Source organism: Trachypithecus francoisi, unplaced genomic scaffold (assembly GCF_009764315.1).
Source record: "Trachypithecus francoisi isolate TF-2019V2 unplaced genomic scaffold, Tfra_2.0 Lachesis_group10, whole genome shotgun sequence".
In the NCBI taxonomy this organism is placed as follows: domain Eukaryota; kingdom Metazoa; phylum Chordata; class Mammalia; order Primates; family Cercopithecidae; genus Trachypithecus; species Trachypithecus francoisi.
In genome coordinates this window covers 43,336,561-43,355,505 of record NW_022681455.1, presented here as the reverse complement: position 1 = coordinate 43,355,505, position 18,945 = coordinate 43,336,561, and the positions used below count along the sequence as shown (strand labels likewise).

General features: G+C 51.8%; 1 protein-coding gene across 4 annotated transcripts in view; it reads right to left on the bottom strand.

Moving 5' to 3' along the window:
- PTK7 (protein tyrosine kinase 7 (inactive)) overlaps positions 1 to 18,945 on the bottom strand; it is an 83,944-nt gene that overhangs the window by 24,700 nt on the left and 40,299 nt on the right. For all 4 annotated transcript variants that reach the window (XM_033217202.1, XM_033217205.1, XM_033217204.1 and 1 more), the window contains exons 2-7: positions 7,850 to 8,137; positions 7,285 to 7,387; positions 6,692 to 6,882; positions 6,451 to 6,601; positions 4,978 to 5,126; positions 4,456 to 4,722 (exon numbers count right to left, since the gene is read on the bottom strand). In XM_033217202.1, coding sequence (XP_033073093.1) covers positions 4,456 to 4,722; positions 4,978 to 5,126; positions 6,451 to 6,601; positions 6,692 to 6,882; positions 7,285 to 7,387; positions 7,850 to 8,137 — 1,149 coding nt within the window. The remainder of the gene's footprint in view (positions 1 to 4,455; positions 4,723 to 4,977; positions 5,127 to 6,450; positions 6,602 to 6,691; positions 6,883 to 7,284; positions 7,388 to 7,849; positions 8,138 to 18,945) is intronic.

The window sequence follows — 18,945 nt, the reverse complement described above, 5'->3', positions numbered from 1 at the left end:
ACAGCCAGAGTGATCTTCTGAAAAATCAGTCTTCCACTCAAAACCCTGCAAGGTCTTCCCATCCAATGTGGTGTGGTAGGCTGTTTGCAATGATAGTTATAAACAATTCTCTCATCCCTTTCATCTCTTTGCAATGTGATGTTGACACTTTCCCATCAAGAGGTGGAGTTCATTTATTTGTGTGTGTGTGAGACAGGGTCTCACCTGTTACCCAGGCTGGCGTGCGGTCATGCCATTATGGCTTACTGTGGCCTCAGCCTCCCAGGTTCAAGCAACCCTCACCTCAGTCTCCCAAGTGGCTAGGACCACTGGCACGTACCACATGCCCAGCCAATTTTTTTTTTTTTTTAGTAGGGGTCTGGCCATGTTGCCCAGGCTGGTCTCAAACTCCTAGGCTCAAGCAACCCTTCCATTTTCACCTCCTGAAGTACTGGGATTGCAGCGTGAACCACTGCACTAGGTCACAGTATATTTTTCTAGTCCCTGGAACCTGGGTGACCTGTGACTCCCCTTGTCCAACAGAACACAGTGGTAGTGTTGCAGCTTCCACTTTTGCCCTCTCGGAACCCAGTCACCAGGTGAGGAAGCCTGGGCTAGCCTACGGGAGATGCCATGTGAGGAGAACTAAGGCACCCTGGTCAATACCCCCGGTCAACTGCCAGACAGGTGAGTGAGGCCACCAGGGACCAGCCAGCTCACCACAAACATGTGCACACCTGATAGCACACCAGGTGGACGAGCAGGCCCACCTGAACCTGTCCAGAGAATCATAAGCATATCAATGGCTGTTGTTTGTTGTTTCAAGTCACTACGGTTTTGGTTTTGTTTGAGACAGAGTCTTGCTCTGTCGTCCAGGCTGGAGTGCAGTGGTGCAATCTCGGCTCACTGCAACCTCCATCGCCTGGGTTCAAGCGATTCTCCTGCCTCAGTCTCCCAAGTAGCTGGGATTACAGGCATGTGCCACCATGCCTGGCTAATTTTTGTGGGGTTTTTTATTTCTTATTTTATTTTTAGACAGAGTCTCACTCTGTCACCCAGACTGGGGCACAGTGGTGCGATCTCGGCTCACTGCAACCTCCGCCTCCACCACGTCCGGCTAATTTTTGTATTTTTAGTAGAGATGGGGTTTCAGCATGTTGCTCAGGCTGGTCTGAAATTCCTGACCTTGTGATCCACCCGCCCTGGCCTCCCAAAGTGCTGGGAATACAAGGCGTGAGCCACTGCGCTCAACCATTTTTGTATTTTTAGTAGAGACGGGGGTTTCACCATGTTGGCCAGGCTGGTCTCAAACTCCTGACCTCAAGTAACCCACCTGCCTTGGCCTCCCAAAGTGCCACCACAGTTTGAAGTGGTTTGCTATGTAGCAATGGATAACTGATGACGAAGCCAAAGTCCTTACTAGGTTTTTTTTTTTTTTTTTTTTTGAGACGGAGTCTCGCTCTGTCGCCCAGGCTGGAGTGCAGTGGCCGGATCTCAGCTCACTGCAAGCTCCGCCTCCCGGGTTTACGCCATTCTCTCGCCTCAGCCTCCCGAGTAGCTGGGACTACAGGCGCCCGCCATCTCGCCCGGCTAATTTTTTGTATATTTTTTAGTAGAGACGGGGTTTCACCGTGTTAGCCAGGATGGTCTCGATCTCCTGACCTCGTGATCCGCCCGTCTCGGCCTCCCAAAGTGCTGGGATTACACTTACTAGGTTTTTACAAGACCTAGGTAATCCAGTTTCCACCTCTCAGGCAACTTCAACCCCTCTCACCATCGTTTATTCAACTCAAGCCACACAGGCGACAACTGTTCCTCCAACATACAAGGCCATCTCCATCTCAGGGCCTATCACATGGCTGGCTCCCTTCTTAATTTAAATACCAGCTCAAATGCACCTTTTACAGAAGTCTTCCCTAAACTCCCTCTGGCCCTGCCCTTTCTCTATCACTTGCCCTATTTTATTTTTCTCCCTTGTTCTGCTGGCACCTAAAATTATATTTGTTCATTTGATAGTTTTTCTTACTGGCTTTGTCACCCCTACTAGAATATGAACTCCACAAGGAGAGGGGCTTCTGCCTGCTTTGTTCACAGTTGCATCCAGTACTGGGAACAGATCTAGCACAAGGAAGGTGCTTGACAAATCTCTATTGACTGACTGCATTCCCAGAGTTCTCCATCCTCTGGGATCTACCCTCTAACACCCAGCACCTGATCTGGCCCTGTTTGCATCACACACTCTCAAATGCCACAGGCCTCCTTCTCAGAACATAGCAAGGGCCACTGGCGTGGCTCAGTCAGTGTCAGCTTCAGTTAGCATCTGTGGAATGACTGGTTAAAGCCAGTAGTTCCCAAACTTGAGCACACATGAAGTATCACCCAGAGCACTTGTTAAATACACACCTGCCTGGGTCCCACCCCTAGAGTCTGGGTTGGGAGCTGTGGAGTGGGGCCCCGAATTCTGCATGTTTTTCTTTTTTTTCAAGGCTCCAGCAATGTCCTAGACATTTTTTTGGAGACAGTCTTGCTGTCATCCAGGCTCCAGTACAGTACTGTGATCAGAGCTCACTGGAATCTCCAGCTCCCGAGCTTATCCTCCAGCCTCAGCCTCCCAAATAGTTGGGACTATAGGTGTGTACCATCATACCTAGCTAAGTTTTTAAATTTCTGTAGACACAAGGTCTCACTATCTTGTCCAGCCTGGTCTCAAACTTCTGGGCTCAAGAGATCTTCCCATCTCAGCCTCCCAAAGCCTGGGATTATAGGTGTGAACCACTGCACCTGGCCTGCGTTTTAAAAAGTATTCCTAATGAGGCCAGGCGCAGCAGCTCACACCTGTAATTCCAGCACTTTGGGAGGCCAAGGCAGGTGGATCACTTGAGGTCAGGAGTTTGAGACCAGCCTGGCCAACAGGGTAAAACACTGCCTCTACTAAACATACAAAAATTAGTCGGGTATGGTGGCACACACCTTTAAACCCAGCTACTTGGGAGGCTGAGGCATGAGAATCGCTTGAACCTGGGAGGCGGAGGTTGCAGTGAGCCAAGATCACACCACTACACTCCAGCCTGGGGGACAGAGCGAGACTCCCTCTCAAATAAGAAAAGACAAAAAAAGAAAAAAGTATCCCTAATGAAAGCAGGTGATTCTCAGACCTCAACTGGAGGAAGGCTTGACTGTGCATCTTGCCTTTGCACCTGCACTGTGAGTGCCCTGAGCACCTGTTAACATGTGTGCTGTGATTCCCACCCAAATCACTGCCTGAGTGTGGGCGCATGTCTTCTAAGATTTCAGTATCCTAATGGGAACACTAGCATCACAACTTCACATTTACAAAGCCACTTTCATATTCAAATCTTTTTGCAAAGTTACCCACTCAGAAAGATAATAGTAATATAAAGATAAGTGGAAGAAGCAGATTGCAAAATAGTTTGTATGTGTGTGTGTCTCTGTGTGAATACTGTAATTTTTATTTTGTTATCCTTTTAAACTACCACAAAAGGTTTGGAACAACGCATGGCATAAATAAATAAGTAAACAAATCCCTATGCCTGTAGCAAGGATATAAGGGTTTTTTTTGTTTGTTTTGTTCTGAGATGGAATCTCACTCTGTTGCCCAGGCTGGAGTGCAGTGGCGCGATCTTGGCTCACTGCAACCTCTGCCTTCTGGGTCCAAGCGATTCTCCTCCCTCAGCCTCCTGAGTAGCTGGGATTACAGGCACGCACCACTACGCCTGGCTAATTTTTATATTTTTAGTAGACATGGGGTTTCACCATGTTGGTCAGGCTGGTCTCAAACTCCCGACCTTGTGATCCGCCTGCCTCGGCCTCCCAAAGTGCTGGGATTACAAGCATGAGCCACCACGCCCAGCCGGACATAAAGGGTTTATCATGTGTACTTTCATTCATATTTCTTGCTTTTCTCCCCCTTTTTTCCATAAGTAATATGTTTAGTAGAGAAATTTGGAAAGCATAACAAACTAAAACAAATTTAAAATCACCTATAATTTTGTCCAACATTACCTCCCAAAAAAGAAAAAGAAAAAGAAAAATCATTTTCATCTACTTCATTTGGCCTTTTCAATCACCTTGCGGGGTAGGTAGATTACTGGCTCCATTTTATGGATGAGGAGACTGAACCCCAGTAAGGTGGGTGATTTGCTACCATCATCACTCTGTGAGTTGGGAGCACAGTGGGACCCAGGTCTCTAGACTCCTAGTCCATTGCTCTTTCCTCTGCACCTAGAGGACCATTTTTCTGTGAGGACTGTCACTATTTCCTCCGGAGCACCCACCCTAACCCCTGTGCCTGGCTCTCTACTGTCTACTCCGACTCCCAGTGGTGAACTGATTTCCAAGCCTGCAGGGCCCAGAACCGAGAGGGCCTCAGGTGAGCACCAGGGAAGCCTCTGTCCGTCACACCCAGACCTGCGTTCCCCTCCACCTCTCCTTGACCTTCAGAGCAAAGGTGCTCACTGGCCACAGTGATGTTGACATCCTGTCTCCGCTGACCAGCCAGGTTGGCCGCGTGGCAGGTGTAGACACCAGCATCACTTTCAGCAATACTGGCCAACACCAGTTCGTGGCCCTTCTGGTAGACCCTGCCATGGGTGGGCAGTCGGACTCCTGCGTGCTCCCACCACACACTGGGCTCTGGCAGACCCTTGGGGGGAAGGCAGGTAACACGCTCCTCGCTGCCCGCTGTAAACACCCGTGGCTCAATTAGAGGCATGTCTTCAATCTCTGCAAGGATATAAGTGGGAGGAATGGCCCGATTACTGTGGGTCTCAGGGTACATGATGTTCTCCCACAGCAAGCCTAGGCCCTTTTCCAGCACAAACCCTCCCCTGAAGCCCTCTGCATATCCTCCTCCTACCCCCAGCATCTGCTTCTTCCTCTGCCCTCCAAGCTGCTGAGTAAAAACAGGAGCCTAAATCTCTATGTGCCAAAAATGTTAAAGGCAGTCCCCACGTCAGCACCCCAGACCCAGAGACTCACCTGCTAGATGAAGTGTGGCCTCCAGGATGACAGGTGGGCCCCTCTGCCCCTGGCCGATGCAGCGGTAGACTCCTGCATTGCGTGGCCGGACCTGGGTCAGCAGCAGAGACCCGTTGGCAAATACTGTGGCTCTGCGAAGGTGTGGGGGGCTGCAGAGGGGAGAGTGCAATTTGGAGAAAGTGGCCAATAGGCCTACTTCTAGAAAGGAATGCAAGAGAACCCCTTTCCTGCAAAAGTTGGAAATGTAGTAAGGAATCAACCAGGAACAGGGCAGAGAGAAGGAAGTTGACACTCCACACTGGTGTGTGTGCCTGCATACACTTGCTCAGGTGTACGTGCAGGTGTGTGTTCCAACTACAAGAGATCAGCTCGGGAAGCGATGAGGCAAATGACAATGCAGGTGAGAGACAGAGTGATATGGTTTGGCTGTGTCCCCACTCAAATCTCATCTTAAATTGTAGCTCCCATAATTCCCACGTGTTGTGGGAGGGACCCAGTGGGAGGTAATTGAATCATGGGGGTAAGTCTTTCCCGTGCTGTTCTCATGATAGTGAGTAAGTCTCACGAGATCTGATGGTTTTAAAAAGAGGCGTTCCCCTGCACAAGCTCTCTCTCCTTTGCCTGCTGCCATCCATGTAAGACATGACTTGGTCTTCCTTGCCTTCTGCCAAGATTGTGAGGCTTGCCCAGCCATGTGGAACTGCAAGTCCAATTAAACCTCTTTCTTTTGTAAATTGCCCAGTCTTGGGTATGTCTTTATCAGCAGCATTAAAATGGTCTAATACACAAAGTAACCACCATGTGCAACTGTCAAGACAGGGGAGCCACCATCCTGTAGGGCCATGCTGATAGGGCACCCAGCTCCAGAGTCAGATACCCCTCAGCCATACCAGGCAGGCTACTGATGATGTCCTCAGGGCTGAAGCCAAGTGGCATCCAAGTCCCTAGCCTAGGAAGCCACATCCCCAAGGACCGTGGTCATGTCTGATACTACAAAGGTGTTCTATGCTCTCCTAGGGTCCAGGCAAGAACAGAAGTCCCTGCAGTGGGGCTGGAACCTTCTAGAGGTGTTTGCTTCCTCCAAAAAGTGTGTGTGTGTGTGTGTGATGTCTTTGTCATACTGGATCATGCTATCTAGACTGTGACCACCTGACTACCAGGTCTCTTGTGTCTCTCTCATCCCTAGGGTCTCTACCCTTCCATCCCAGACGACCCATGTGGGCAGTGGGGAGAGAGAAGTAGAACCACCACTAGCTCAGAGGGCCTTTGTGCAAACTGGAAAACAGCTCTTTCCAGAGACTCTTCCCTGTGTTAGACTCATCTTATAAAAGCAAAACATTCAACTGTGTCTGTTGGAAATTTGAAATAATACATGTACAAATCTGTGATGTCTGTGATACGAACCGCACCCCCTTCTGGAGAACGCATGTGTGTGGTACATGATACTGGAATGCTCCCGGCCAGATGCCTTACCGACTGCGGTTAGTGATGGGAGTCTCATCCTCAAAGAGCCACTGCAGGCTCGGGGGTGGCTGGGCTGAGAACTGGCAATGGAACATGGCCTCCTCATTCCTTGCTACTATCACGTCCTGGGGTGCCAGCACCACCCTGGCAAAGCTTTCATCTGGAGAGGGAAAGACGGGGGAGCAGGCAGGCTGGGTGGTGAGGCCCTCCTGTACTTACCTCATCCCTTCCGCCCCCAACCTAGGCTCACCAGCAATGCTCAAGGTGAAGTTCTGGCTGCTGCAGGCCTGGCCAAAAGCATTGTGGGCACAGCAGGAATAGAGCCCACTATGCTCAGGACCAGCTGGCCAGAGCATCAGGTTCCGCTCCTTGCTGCTGACTGTGTTGTTGCTCTGACCATCAGAAAGGGGAGTCCCATCTCGGAACCACTGGTAGGTGGGCCTGCAGGGCAGACACAGTCAGCAGTGCGGGGCAGGGGTACTCACTGGCCAGTGGAGAGGATACAGAATCAGAGAGTCAGGGCTAGACCTTTCAGTTTATACATGGAGAAATGGGCACTGGGGAGGGGAAGGAACTTGCATAAGGGCACACAGTAATTCTGATTCAGGGACAGCATCAAGTTGAGATTAGATCTCTCAGCTCTACACACATTGTGCCCACTCTTCAGGTCACCAGGGGCCGGTGTAGGGCAATATCTCGGGGGAGGCGGGGTGAAGAACACTGTGGTGATGGAAGGAGTGGTCACAGAATGGAGCGAGGTAACATCTGCATAGAGTCCAGGATTTGGGGAGACATCCCTGTCCGGAATAACCCTCTCCCATCCCCACTTCCTTGACTCCTTACCGAGGGTGCCCATCAATGTGACAACGCAGTGTGACCTGGGTCTGTGGCTGGATCTCAGCTTCTGAGGCTGGATGCTTCAGGACCACAGGACCTGCCTCAATCCCTGTAGCAGAGGCCATGGTTGCAGTGAGGGGCAGAGCAGGGCAAGGGCAGGAAGGCAGAGGGCAAGGAGGACAAGCAGGAAGCCGTGGAACCTCGAGGCTCTGTGCCAACAGACACAAGGAAGCCCTGGAGGCTGAGGCTGGGGCTACAGGTACCAGATACTAAGTGCCTGCCTGGTCCCTGGCAGGTCAAGTCTGACACTTGGCCAAGGGCTCAGCCACCCTTTCCATTTGCACAAGCATGCAACAGATAAATGGGCCCCAGACTTGAAGGAAAAAATTTTTGGAAAAATGTAACTTTTAATTTCCTCTTATCCACATGAGCAAAAAGGGCTGATGATAAATGCATTCTGCCTGCCCCATTTAACTGGAAATGGGAGAAGCTGAAGGAAGGGAGGGGTCCTCCAGGCTTCAGTCGTTGAGGGTCTGACAAGCAGACTGGGCACAGCCCCCCTGGCTCTCACATTTGATGTTGAAGGAGGCATTGGCACTGCGGGCTTCTTCTCCAGTGACATCATCCCGAGCCACACACTGGAAGGTGCCAGAGTCCTGCAGCCGGTCCACAGCTGCAAAGCTCAGGCTACTGCCCTGGGTGAAACGCCGTTCCGTGTCCTGGACAGGTGCCCCATCGAGCAGCCAGTACACATGTACCAGGCCCGGAGCCTCGACCTCACAGCGAAGCAGTGCCCGGCGCCCCTGCAGTGCATCCTGGGAGGACGGCTGCTTGATGAAGACGATGGCTGCCTGGGTACCTGTAGATGGGGACAGAGGAGAGGCAGGGTCAGGGGGAGCTAGCCTCTGTCCTAACACAGGCCACCCTGTACATAGGAGGAAAGGGGCTGTGTACACAGGAGGCATCTAATAAGTCCAGGTGTGAAAGATCATGATGCCACAATTGCAAGAGTCCCCTGAAAAATTTTTCTTTTTCTTTTTGAGATTTCTTTTTCTTTTTTCACTCGTCACCCAGGCTGGAATGTGGTAGGGCGATCTCAGCTCACTGCAACCTCCACCTCCTGGGTTCAAGTGATTCTTCTGCCTCAGTCTCCCGGGTAGCTGGGAATACAGGCATGAGCCACCATACCCGGCTAATTTTTGTATTTTTAGTAAAGACAGGGTTTCACTATGTTGGCCAGGCTGGTCTTGAACCCCTGACCTCAGGTGATCTGCCCACCTCAGCTTCCCAAAGTGCTAGGATTACAGGCATGAGCCACAGTAGCCTCTCCTCAAAAGGTCTCAAGACTAGAGGGGCACACAGAACACAGTTACAGTCACATAAATGCCAAATGAATGGGGTGGGCAGGCAGTAGTGACTCTGGAGCACGAAGGAAGAAGGGATCCCTGAGGGCTGGCTGCACAGGGAGGCTTCCCAGCAAAAGAGAGCCTGGGCCTGCAGGGTCAGAACACAGAAGGTTTTGATGCCAGGCTGAGGAGCCAGGGGACATTGCAGGTCACTTTCCCCTAATCCAGAATCAGGAGGTTTAGTAAAGTTAAATCATGACCCAAACAGCACCCTGGAAAGATGGCTTCATTCACGCCCCTTGATGGTGCCAACATCAGAGATGGCCAGACGGGATGCTTTGAATCTCACCCACAAATGCTCTGCAGCCCAACGTTCCCCAGACGCTTCTTTGAAAAAACCCACCCCATCACTGGAGAAGCCAGTATTCTCTAGAAACCTGGGCTGCTGCCAAAGACAAGCTATCCTGTGTCCTGTTCTTTTTTTTTTTGAGACTGAGTCTCGCTCTGTCAGCCAGGTGGGAGTGCAGTGGCGAGATCTTGGCTCACTGCAAGCTTCGCCTCCCGGGTTCACGCCATTCTCCTGCCTCAGCCTCCCAAGTAGCTGGGACTACAGGCACCCGCCACCACGCCCGGCTAGTTTTTTGTATTTTTAGTAGAGACAGGGTTTCACCGTGTTAGCCAGGACGGTCTCAATCTCCTGACCTCGTGATCCGCCCGCCTTGGCCTCCCAAAGTGCTGGGATTACAGGTGTGAGCCACCGCGCCCGGCCCCATGTCTTGTTCTTTATCCCTAAGAATCCATCTGTGGCCAAGGTCAGCTTCTCTGTGGTTCCAGAGTTCCACTTGAAGCCATTCCCCTTCCTGTACTATTATAGTTCAGCTCTGGCCACGAGGTCCCTGCAACCAAAGGTGGAACCGCAGTCAGTGGGAACAAAGGAAAGAGGAAGAAGCCTACACTGCATGGCAGATGGGTTTAGGGAGGCGGAGGGCAGAGCTAGGCAGGTGGGTGGCATGGTTACAGCGGCGGCAGGAGCAACACACTGGGCTTTGTTCTTAGCCCGCGTGGGTGCCTTGCAGAGGCCTGGAGCCACTGGGCCTTGAACACAGAAGAGGACTCCCCGATCCCACCCCCCAGAAGAAGAAACGGGCCACCTGGAACTGCTACACGAAGCAGCAGGCTCTGCCTTGAGTCAAACTGGCTGGGCAAGTGCAGAAAGGTACTAACGGGGTCTTTTCCATCCCTTCCCAAACCACTGGAAACTAATCCAAGTCCCCGGAGATGGGGTTCTGTTCTTTACGGGATGAGAATCAGTCTTCTCATAAAGTCAGTGTCAAGACAATTCCAGGATCCCCCATCCTGGGTCCAGATGAAGGGCTGCCCCTGGTGTCGGTCCATCTCCCAACGAGCTCATAGGTGCCAGCCCGCATCTCCTGACACAAAACCCAGTCATGGAGCTGGAAGCAGCTCAGCAGCCAACTCTGTGCTCTTCCCAGCTCCGCCCAGAGACTCAGAAACAACCCTGGAAGCATCTGATCCTACAATGAGGAGTCACATTCCCCACTGCAAGGTAGTGAAGTGGACACACCTCTTGCAGACAATGCCAGGCACACAAAGGCACCCAGCAAGCACTGCCTGAACTGAAGTGACCTCAAAGGAAGTGTGGGGCAAGAACTGATGCACAGAGTACTTCTGAAGCACCTCTCATGACGCAGATGAGCAGAATCAGACTGAGTCCCCAGTGGGCCTCTGCAAATGTGACTCACCAAAATCCTAGGACTTTTTTTTTTTTTTTTGAGACGGAGTCTTACTTTCTCTGCTACCCAGGCTGGAGTGCAGTGGCGCAATTTTGGCTCACTGCAACCTCCACCTCCTGGATTCAGCGATTTTCATGCCTTAGCCTCCCAAGTAGCTGAGATTACAGGTACGCGTCACCACGCCTGGCTAATTTTTGTATTTTTTGTGGAGACAGGGTTTCACCATGTTGGCCAGGCTAGTCTTGAACTCCTGACCGCAAGTGATCCACCCACCTTGGCCTCCTAAAGTGCTGGGATTACAGACGTGAGTCACGGCGCCCTGCCCAAAATCCTAGGACCTTTGACTCAGAATTCCAGGAGGCTTGTCAAAGACCAAAGAGAGATCATCTGCCCTCGAAGTGTGGACAAGTCCCCACCTTCCCCGCTCAGTTCCTGCAGACATGGTGGGGAGCCAGGAGTCTCACCCACATGCAGTAGCAGTTAAGGGGCTGGGATCAGACAGGCTGGGCTCAGATCCTGACCTGTTACATTCAGTGTATCTGACACCTTGGATAAGTAACACAGACTGTGTCTCAGCTTCCTCTGCCTCTCTCACAAGGCTGTCATGAGTTGTAAACCTGGAAACACATGAAGTGCCTTGCAAAGGGTTCACCTTCAGTAAATGGCAGCTACTGTTAATATTCTTATGATCACCCTTCCTGTTCAAGGACTCAACTTCTAAGAAGATTAGAAAGCTCTCCATTTGCCAAGTGCCAGGACCACTCCCAGACCCTGGACAGGGGAGGAGCTGCCACAGCAGAGAAGTCTAAAGGGAATAAGCAGGTGGTGGGTGGGATAGAGGGGAAGGGGACCTGGGTTTGCAGGAACCACAGACCACCTACCATAGAAACCCAAGCTGGGAGAAGAGACAGCGTGACTCAGAGACCCCAGCTCAGCCTTGGCCACCCCCAGCTCAGCCTCTAGCACCCACTCACTCCTGGGGCTGGGACTGGGCTGCTCCATAGCTGTGGTGAGAGATGCTGCATTCCCAGACTGCCACTCAGAGCCCCCTGCGCCCCAATGACTGGGCCTGGGAAACATCAAAGCCAGCCCCGAGGGGGCCTCTGTCCTGACGTCAGCTCACAGCAGGTCCTGGTTAGTGCTTGGCTGGGACAGACTTTAGATGTTTCTTTTTTCTTTTCTTTTTTTTTGGGGGGGGGGGTGGAGGGGGACAGAGTTTTCATTCTTGTTGCCCAGGCTGCAGTACAATGGCATGATCTCAGCTCATGGCAACCTCTGCTTCCCGGGTTCAAGCGATTCTCCTGCCTCAGCCTCCCGACTAGCTGGGATTACAGGCATGCGCCACCACGCCCAGCTAATTTTGTATTTTTAGTAGAGACTGGGTTTCTCCATGTTGGTCAGGCTGGTCTCCAACTCCCGACCTCAGGTGATCCGCCCACCTCGGCTCCCAAAGTGCTAGGATTACAGGTGTGAGCCACCCCGCCTGGCAGATGTTTCAAAAGGCAGAAAATGCAGCTCCCAGGCCTGCTTGAAGCCCCTGGCCCCTGCTATAAGCACCTCAACCATAAGGCTCCTTATTCAGGTTAGCCCAGTACTGTGGCACCCATGTTTGCTCAGAAGACAGTCTGTGGTGTGCCTAGCCTGGCCATCTGCCCAGCTTGCAGGAGGGGACGTTGGTCTGCTGTTTGTTGTTGGGCTATTTTTGAGATAGGGTCTCACTCTGTTGCCCAGGCTGGTGTACAGTGGTGCAATCACGGCTGACTGCAGCCTTGACCTACAAGGCTCAAGCGATCCTCCCACCTCGGCCTCCAAAGTGCTGGGCTTACAGGCATGAGCCACACTGTGCCCGGCTTTGGTCTGCTGTTTTGTTTTGGGTAAGCAGACAAAGAAGCCCTGGCAGAAAGGTCAGACTCCAAGAAAGGAGCTGGGACGCAAGGGACTCTACTTTTGCTTTGTCAGAAGCTTTGCTAATAACAAGAAATGGAGGATAGCAATGACAGAGAAGAAGGCAGGCATTTCGGGATGGAGGTGGTACTTGCCTCAAGGTAATGTAGTCACCAGCACATTCCTGTCCCCTCCCCTTGACCCGAGTATGCCCCCAGAACTGTGGTCTGGGAAAGGTCCTGGGCTTCCCAAGGCTACCTCCTCTTTCGCCACCAGGCTATGCCATGCAACCCCCTCCACTGCACACAAGCCCCCATGGAGATGCAGGCCACGTGACCCCGGAGGCAGCCAGCTCCATGTGCAGCTTTGCTGCTGACAAACAGCCCTGCCTCCACTGCTCACTAGTGACGCTACCTTACTGTGGCCTCTGCACGCTTCTTCTTTGCCGTGAAATGGGGAGAGTGGGCCCCACCATCCCGCCTGAGTGAGGGCTAACAGGTTCACATTCGCAAAGCCCACACACGGCACAAAACACAGAGGGTGCTGCTTCCCCGGTAGGAGCCTGCCGCACCGGGCTCAGCAGGCAAGAAGCCCTCAGCAACGACAGGCAGGCAGGGCCATCTGCCCACACCAGGCGCCGACCCCAGCAAAGCCGGAGCTGCAAACACCCAATAAGGACATTTTCCAAGCCATTTCCTTGGCTCCCTAACAGCCATCTATATGCAGACACTCACTTTGCCTGCGTCTCCTGCGCCTGCCCTCCACCCCCACCCCCGCCAGCATCTGGTCTAGTGCCCACCCTCCATGTTGCTCTCTGGGCTCGGGCCCAGCCGGCCCATGTGTGTATATGTGTGTGTGTATACACATACATATGTGTAAACACAATTGTTACAGAGAGCAGAGAGCAGCAGGAAGTTTTTCCTAAGCACTCCCACTCTTAAGTAATTTTGGCTGCTTCAATCCAAGGATCCATCTGGGCCACTCAGCTACCCATCTCTCAGGAGCTAGAACTCCTGGTTTAGGAAAAACACCCCCAGGACCTATATAGGCTCCAGAATCTGCCACACATCACTGTTCGATTCTATCAATCAACTTCTCTCTCTCATTAAAGAAAATGCCATCTGGCCGGGCACGGTGACTCACGCCTGCAATCCCAGCATTTTGGGAGGCCAAGGAGGGCGGGTCACGAGATCAGGAGTTTGAGCTTGGCCAACACGGTGAAAGAAAATGCCATCCTTCACATGTCTCAGGACAAGGGTGAGATAGAAAGACTCTGGCTGAGTAAGGAGCTTGATGCTACCAGCCCAGAAGTCCTCCAGGAGTGTGCTCCACAGAGGCATGGGGATTTTGCATGGTGGAGCATGACTCTGTGAGTAATTGCAGGATCTCCCACATCCAAAGTCAACTAGCCATACACGTGTCTGACTCTTCCACACCAGCACCACACTAAAGACTCAGTCCTTTGGCCGGGTGCGGTGGCTCTAGCCTGTAATCCCAACATTTTGGGAGGCCAAGGCAGGTGGATCACCCAAGGTCAGGAGTTCGAGACCAGCCTGGCCAACATGGTGAAACCTCATCTCTACTAAAAATTAGCTGGGCATGGTCGCGCATGCCTGTAATCCCAGCTACTTGGGAGGCTGAGGCAGGAGAATCGCTTGAACCAGGGAGACAGAGGTTGCAATGAGCTGAGATCATGCCACTGAACTCCAGCCTGGGTGATAGAGCAAGATGCATCTCAAAAAAAAAAGATTCAGTCCCTGGCTCCACAGCCCACGTCCCTGTAGGGGATATCCTGAATGCCAGATGGCCCCTAGAGTCCAGGCCAAGGTGGGTGGCTCCTGTAGGGCATACATAGACCCCCCAAGGGAGACGTCTGCCAGCTTCCTAGTGTAGGGAGACAGTGCCAGGCCACAGGCCAGGAGAAGCAGCCCTCAACCTGAGAAGCATAAGTGTTCCAGGGGAGGAGCAGCCCCGGGGCTCCCTGACCCACAGAGGACAAACTTTCTCTCACGTCCCCACCACTTGGAAACTCTGAAGGCCAAACCAGAGGGCCCAGGATGCCTCCCCAACCCCAGAATAGCTTACCTAATCCTCCCCCAGGGCCCAGTGCACTGTACCACAGACCTCATACCTTGAAGATCTGACTGATACCCTTGACTGCTCTTGAGCCACCCCAAAGGTGTGTGGCCCATTTTTTTCCTTTTTGAAATAGGGTCTCACTCTGTCACCCCACACTGAAATGCAGTGGTGCAATCACGGCTCACTGCAGCCTCAACCTCCCAGGCCCAAGTAATTCTCCCACCTCAGCTCCTGAGCAGCTGGGGCCACAGGCATGTGCCACCATGCCCAGCTAATTTTCAAATTTCTTTTGCAGAATTGGGGTCCCGCTAGGTTGCCCAGGCTGGTACTGAACTCCTGGGCTGAAGTGATCCTCCTGCCTCAGCCTCCCAAAGTGCTGGGATTACAGGTATGAGCCACCACCACGCCTGGCCACATTTGTAATGTTTTGAAGAACAGTCTCAATCACTGCAGGAATGTCACTTGAATGAACAGTAAGTTCAGTCATCTCCCTTTCACTCACATTGGCAGAAACACAAAATGTTGCCGGGGTATTTGTGACTCTGAGGATTTAGAATGTCTCCCCCGACTACTACCAGTACACTGTATGCGGTTTCAGTGCAAGCAATCCAGACTGTCTGATGGTGGGCCCAGAGCATAAGGGTTCAGAGGTCGCTGAAGATGGACAAGCTGATTCCAAGACCCAGTAAGCTGCAGAGCACAAAATTCTGCTTCACTTCTGTCTTCCCAGGGTCTATAAAAGGCCCCAGGTTCACCAACAGCAGCCCTCCAAAATCCATCCCGGCCCTTGCCCTAAGCAGGGCAAGAGGGAGCACAGCCAAGGACCCTGCTGAGTTTTCCTATCCTGGGACTTAATATCAGTATCTGGAGAGGTTCCCACATCCAGATTAGAGAAACAGAACAGGATCACCAAGGACTGGGGCAGAAACAATTTAGCAGGCCAGCTCTTAGATCTCGGATGAAAACCGAAACTCAGACTTGCCTGTCCCACTCCCAGGAGGCCCTGGAGGGGGCAGATTAACCTCTAACGGCAGGAGTAAGGCCTTGGGTCCGGCATCATGTGGTGGTATCCAAGCATGGAGAGACAAAAATGCCAGCCAGCTGAGTCAGGCACAGCGCCTGTAATCCCAGCAGCTTGGGAGGATGGGGCAAGAGGATCCCTTGAGGCCAGGAGTTCGGACTGAGCAACATACTCAAAAAAAAAAAAAAAAAAAAAAAAAGGCCAGAAACGTGGCACATGGCGTAAGGTGCTCCCCAGCCAGGGGTCACCATCAGCCCCTGGCCCCTGCCTGTTTTCTTCTGGGGGTGGAAGGTTGTACCCCGTACATGCCTCTTGCCCTTAGTGACCCTTAAATGGCTGTGGAGTCTCTTAGGAAGTAGCAATGAACGAAAAACGCAGCTGGAGTGAGGTGGAGCGATGAGATGAAAGGAACATATGTTAGGGAAACCTGGGTTCTGGTTTGATACAGTCACTAATCAGGGTGACCCTGGCCAATCACCACTTCCTCCCAGGCAATCCTATCTGTAAAAGTACAGAAATGAAAGCATGCAACTGAACAGTCACCAAGACCTAACGCTGGACTGGCTGCAATGAATCGCAGAAGTAGTTACAGAAACGGGGGCCCATTCCCCAGAATCTCCCCCACCATCCGCACAGCCAAGCCTCAGAGCCCACTTAGTAAACGCAGCACCAGGCCTGGGAGGGATTAAGAGTGACCTAACAAACAGCAGGTGTGTGGGATCTGAGGCACCTGGGGGCTGCAAACAGGGATTCAGCATCATTCTGATGAGCTGCCCTGTTCCTCGGCTCAATCCTGCGCAGCCTCCCCAGGAGACCTGTCTTTGCCATCTCCTTCCTTGGCCACACACTTGCACTGAAATCTCATTGCCTGGGATACCCTGACACTCTTGCCTCTGCTGTGACTGAGAGCTTTATCCCCCAAGCTAGTAAGCTGGAGGGAAGGGTAGACATTTGTGCCCAGTGTGAGACATCTGTGCCCCTCTGGTGCCTGGGACATGCAGTAAATACCCTGAGAGCATGTGTGGGGGAATGAAGTCACTCAAGTGTTCATCTGACCTGAAATATTGTCCTACATCTACATTTATCCATCTTGGCCAACTTAATTTTACTCTCTGAGTCTCAGTTTTCTCACTTGGAAAATGGTAGCCTTGAAACCAATTTTAGTAATGCTTTATCAGCCTACAGTCCCTCCCTATGGTATTTAAATGAAATTCACATTAAGTATAGATGCACAAAAGTCTGCCTATTTTTCAAGAAAGTTAAAAACCCCAGAAATTCTAAGGAACTGTGAAACCCAAGATTCAAAAGCCCTCGGACTAAGGAGATCCCTTCCAAAGGTGAATGCAGGGAGGAGGACCTGGAACAGAATTGCCAAGGGGAACCACAAGTTCTCAGCACCCTCCATGCCTGGGAACGGATCTGGCCCCAAATCCATCCTTGGCCCCGAGAGGAGAGAGACAGACAGCAGCCAGCTGTCTCCTGAAGATGCCAGTGAGGAGCCTGCAGAAATAATATACATCCCAGGGGAGGCAACAGGGCTGCTGGAACAGGAGACGGGGAAATATGCCATGAGCTCAGCCTCAGGAAGACCTCTGTGGTGCTCAGCCAGTGCTCCCAGTGATCCAAGAGGACAAGGAGTCCAGCCCCTGATCACCCAGGGAAGATGGAAGAGATTTGCTGTGGGCTCCACAGCCATTCATTGGAGGGGTTCAGACCCAGAGTGCTCCCAGGTCTCTGACTCCCAGGGGTTCCAATGTGCAGGATCCCTCAGAGTCCACCATGGAGAACGGTGCCAGGGTGGAGCCTGGGAGCCAGCTTCCCAGGGTCCTTCCCACAGAGGCAGGGGGTGAACTAGACAGGCCAGGACCACTACCTTGGACTGGCTGTGGCCATAGTTTAATTATTAATTTTCAAAACAGGCTCAGAAAACTCTGATAAATTCCAATTTACGATCCTTTTTCACCCATCTCTGTCTCCTGCCTGGGACACCAATAATCCAGGCTGAGAAGCACAGCCTGCAGACCTGACCAGAGTGGCCATGGCAGTTCACCCCAAATTCCTGGTGGTGGGGAGGATGCCCTTTACACCCTGCCTGCACCCAACCCTGACTCATCCACCCTACCCTTGGGGATAGGTGGCCTCAATCCCATACAGTAAGGAAAATCTTCTCTGGCTTCTAAGAAGTTAAAATAGCCTGGTTGTGGTGGCTCATACCTGTAATCTCAACACTTTGGGAAGCCGAGAGAGAAGGATCGCTTGAGCCCAGGAGTTCGAGACCAGCCTGGGCAACATGATGAAACCCCATCTCTACAAAAAATAAGCCAAATGTGGTGGCACCCACCTGTCGTCCCAGCTACTTGGGAGGCGGAAGTGAGAGGATGGCTGGAACCCGGGAGGTGGAGGTTGCAGTGAGCCAAGATCACGTCACTGCAGCCTGGATGACAGAGCAAGACCCTGTCTCCAAAAAAAAAAAAAAAAAATATATATATATATATATAGAGAGAGAGAGAGAGAGAGAGAGAGAGAGAGAGAAAGTTAAAATATTCCTTAAACCCGCTCTGTCCAATATGATAGCCCTAGTGACATGAGGCTATTTAAATTTATTTATTTATTTATTTATTTTTTCAAGACAGTCTCACTCTGTCGCCCAGGCAGATTATACAGTGGCACAATCTCAGCTCACTGCAACCTCTGCCTCCTGAGTTCAAGCGATTCTCCTGCCTCAACCCCAAGTGGCTGGGATTACAGGTGCTCGCCACCACACCCAGCTAATTTTTATATTTTTAGTAGAGACGGGGTTTCACCATGTTGGCCAGACTGGTCTGGAACTCCCGACCTCAGGTGATTCACCCACCTCGGCCTCCCAAAGTACTGGGATTACAGGCATGAGCCAATGTGCCCAGCCTAAATTTAATTTAAATAAAATAAAATTGAAAATTCATTTCCTCGGTAACACTAGCCACACGTCCAGTGCTCAGGGGCCATAGGTGGCTGGTGACTACTGTACTGAATCACAGAGAGAAACAGTTCCATCCTCAAAAAAAAAAAAGGTCCATCTGACCACCTGCTTCTGGCTGCCCTGGTTCCTCTGACTGCCTGCTTCTTGCCAGAGCCTGTGTACAGACACACTGCTTTTTCTTCTTCTTTTTTTAATTCATAGGATTCTGACTGATAGAGGACACATTTCTTTCTTTTCTTATCTTTTTTTTTTTTTTTTTTTTATGGAGTTTTGCTCTTGTTGCCCAGGCTGGAGTGCAATGGCATGATCTTGGCTCACTGCAACCTCCGCCTCCCAGGTTCAAGCAACTCTCCTGCCTCAGCCGCCTCAGTAGCTGGGATTACAGGCGCCCGCCACCAAGCCTGGCTAATTTTTTGTATTTTTAGTAGAGACAGGGTTTCACCATGTTGGCTGGTCCCAAACTCCTGACCTCAGGTGATCTGCCCGCCTTGGGCTCCCAAAGTGCTCTGCCTCCCACCTGGTGAAGACTGGGACTGGCGTGAACCACCGCGTCTGGCCTAGAGGACACATTTCTGATCCAGAGAACCCTCAACACCATCAGCCTCATTTTAAAGACAAGGAAAC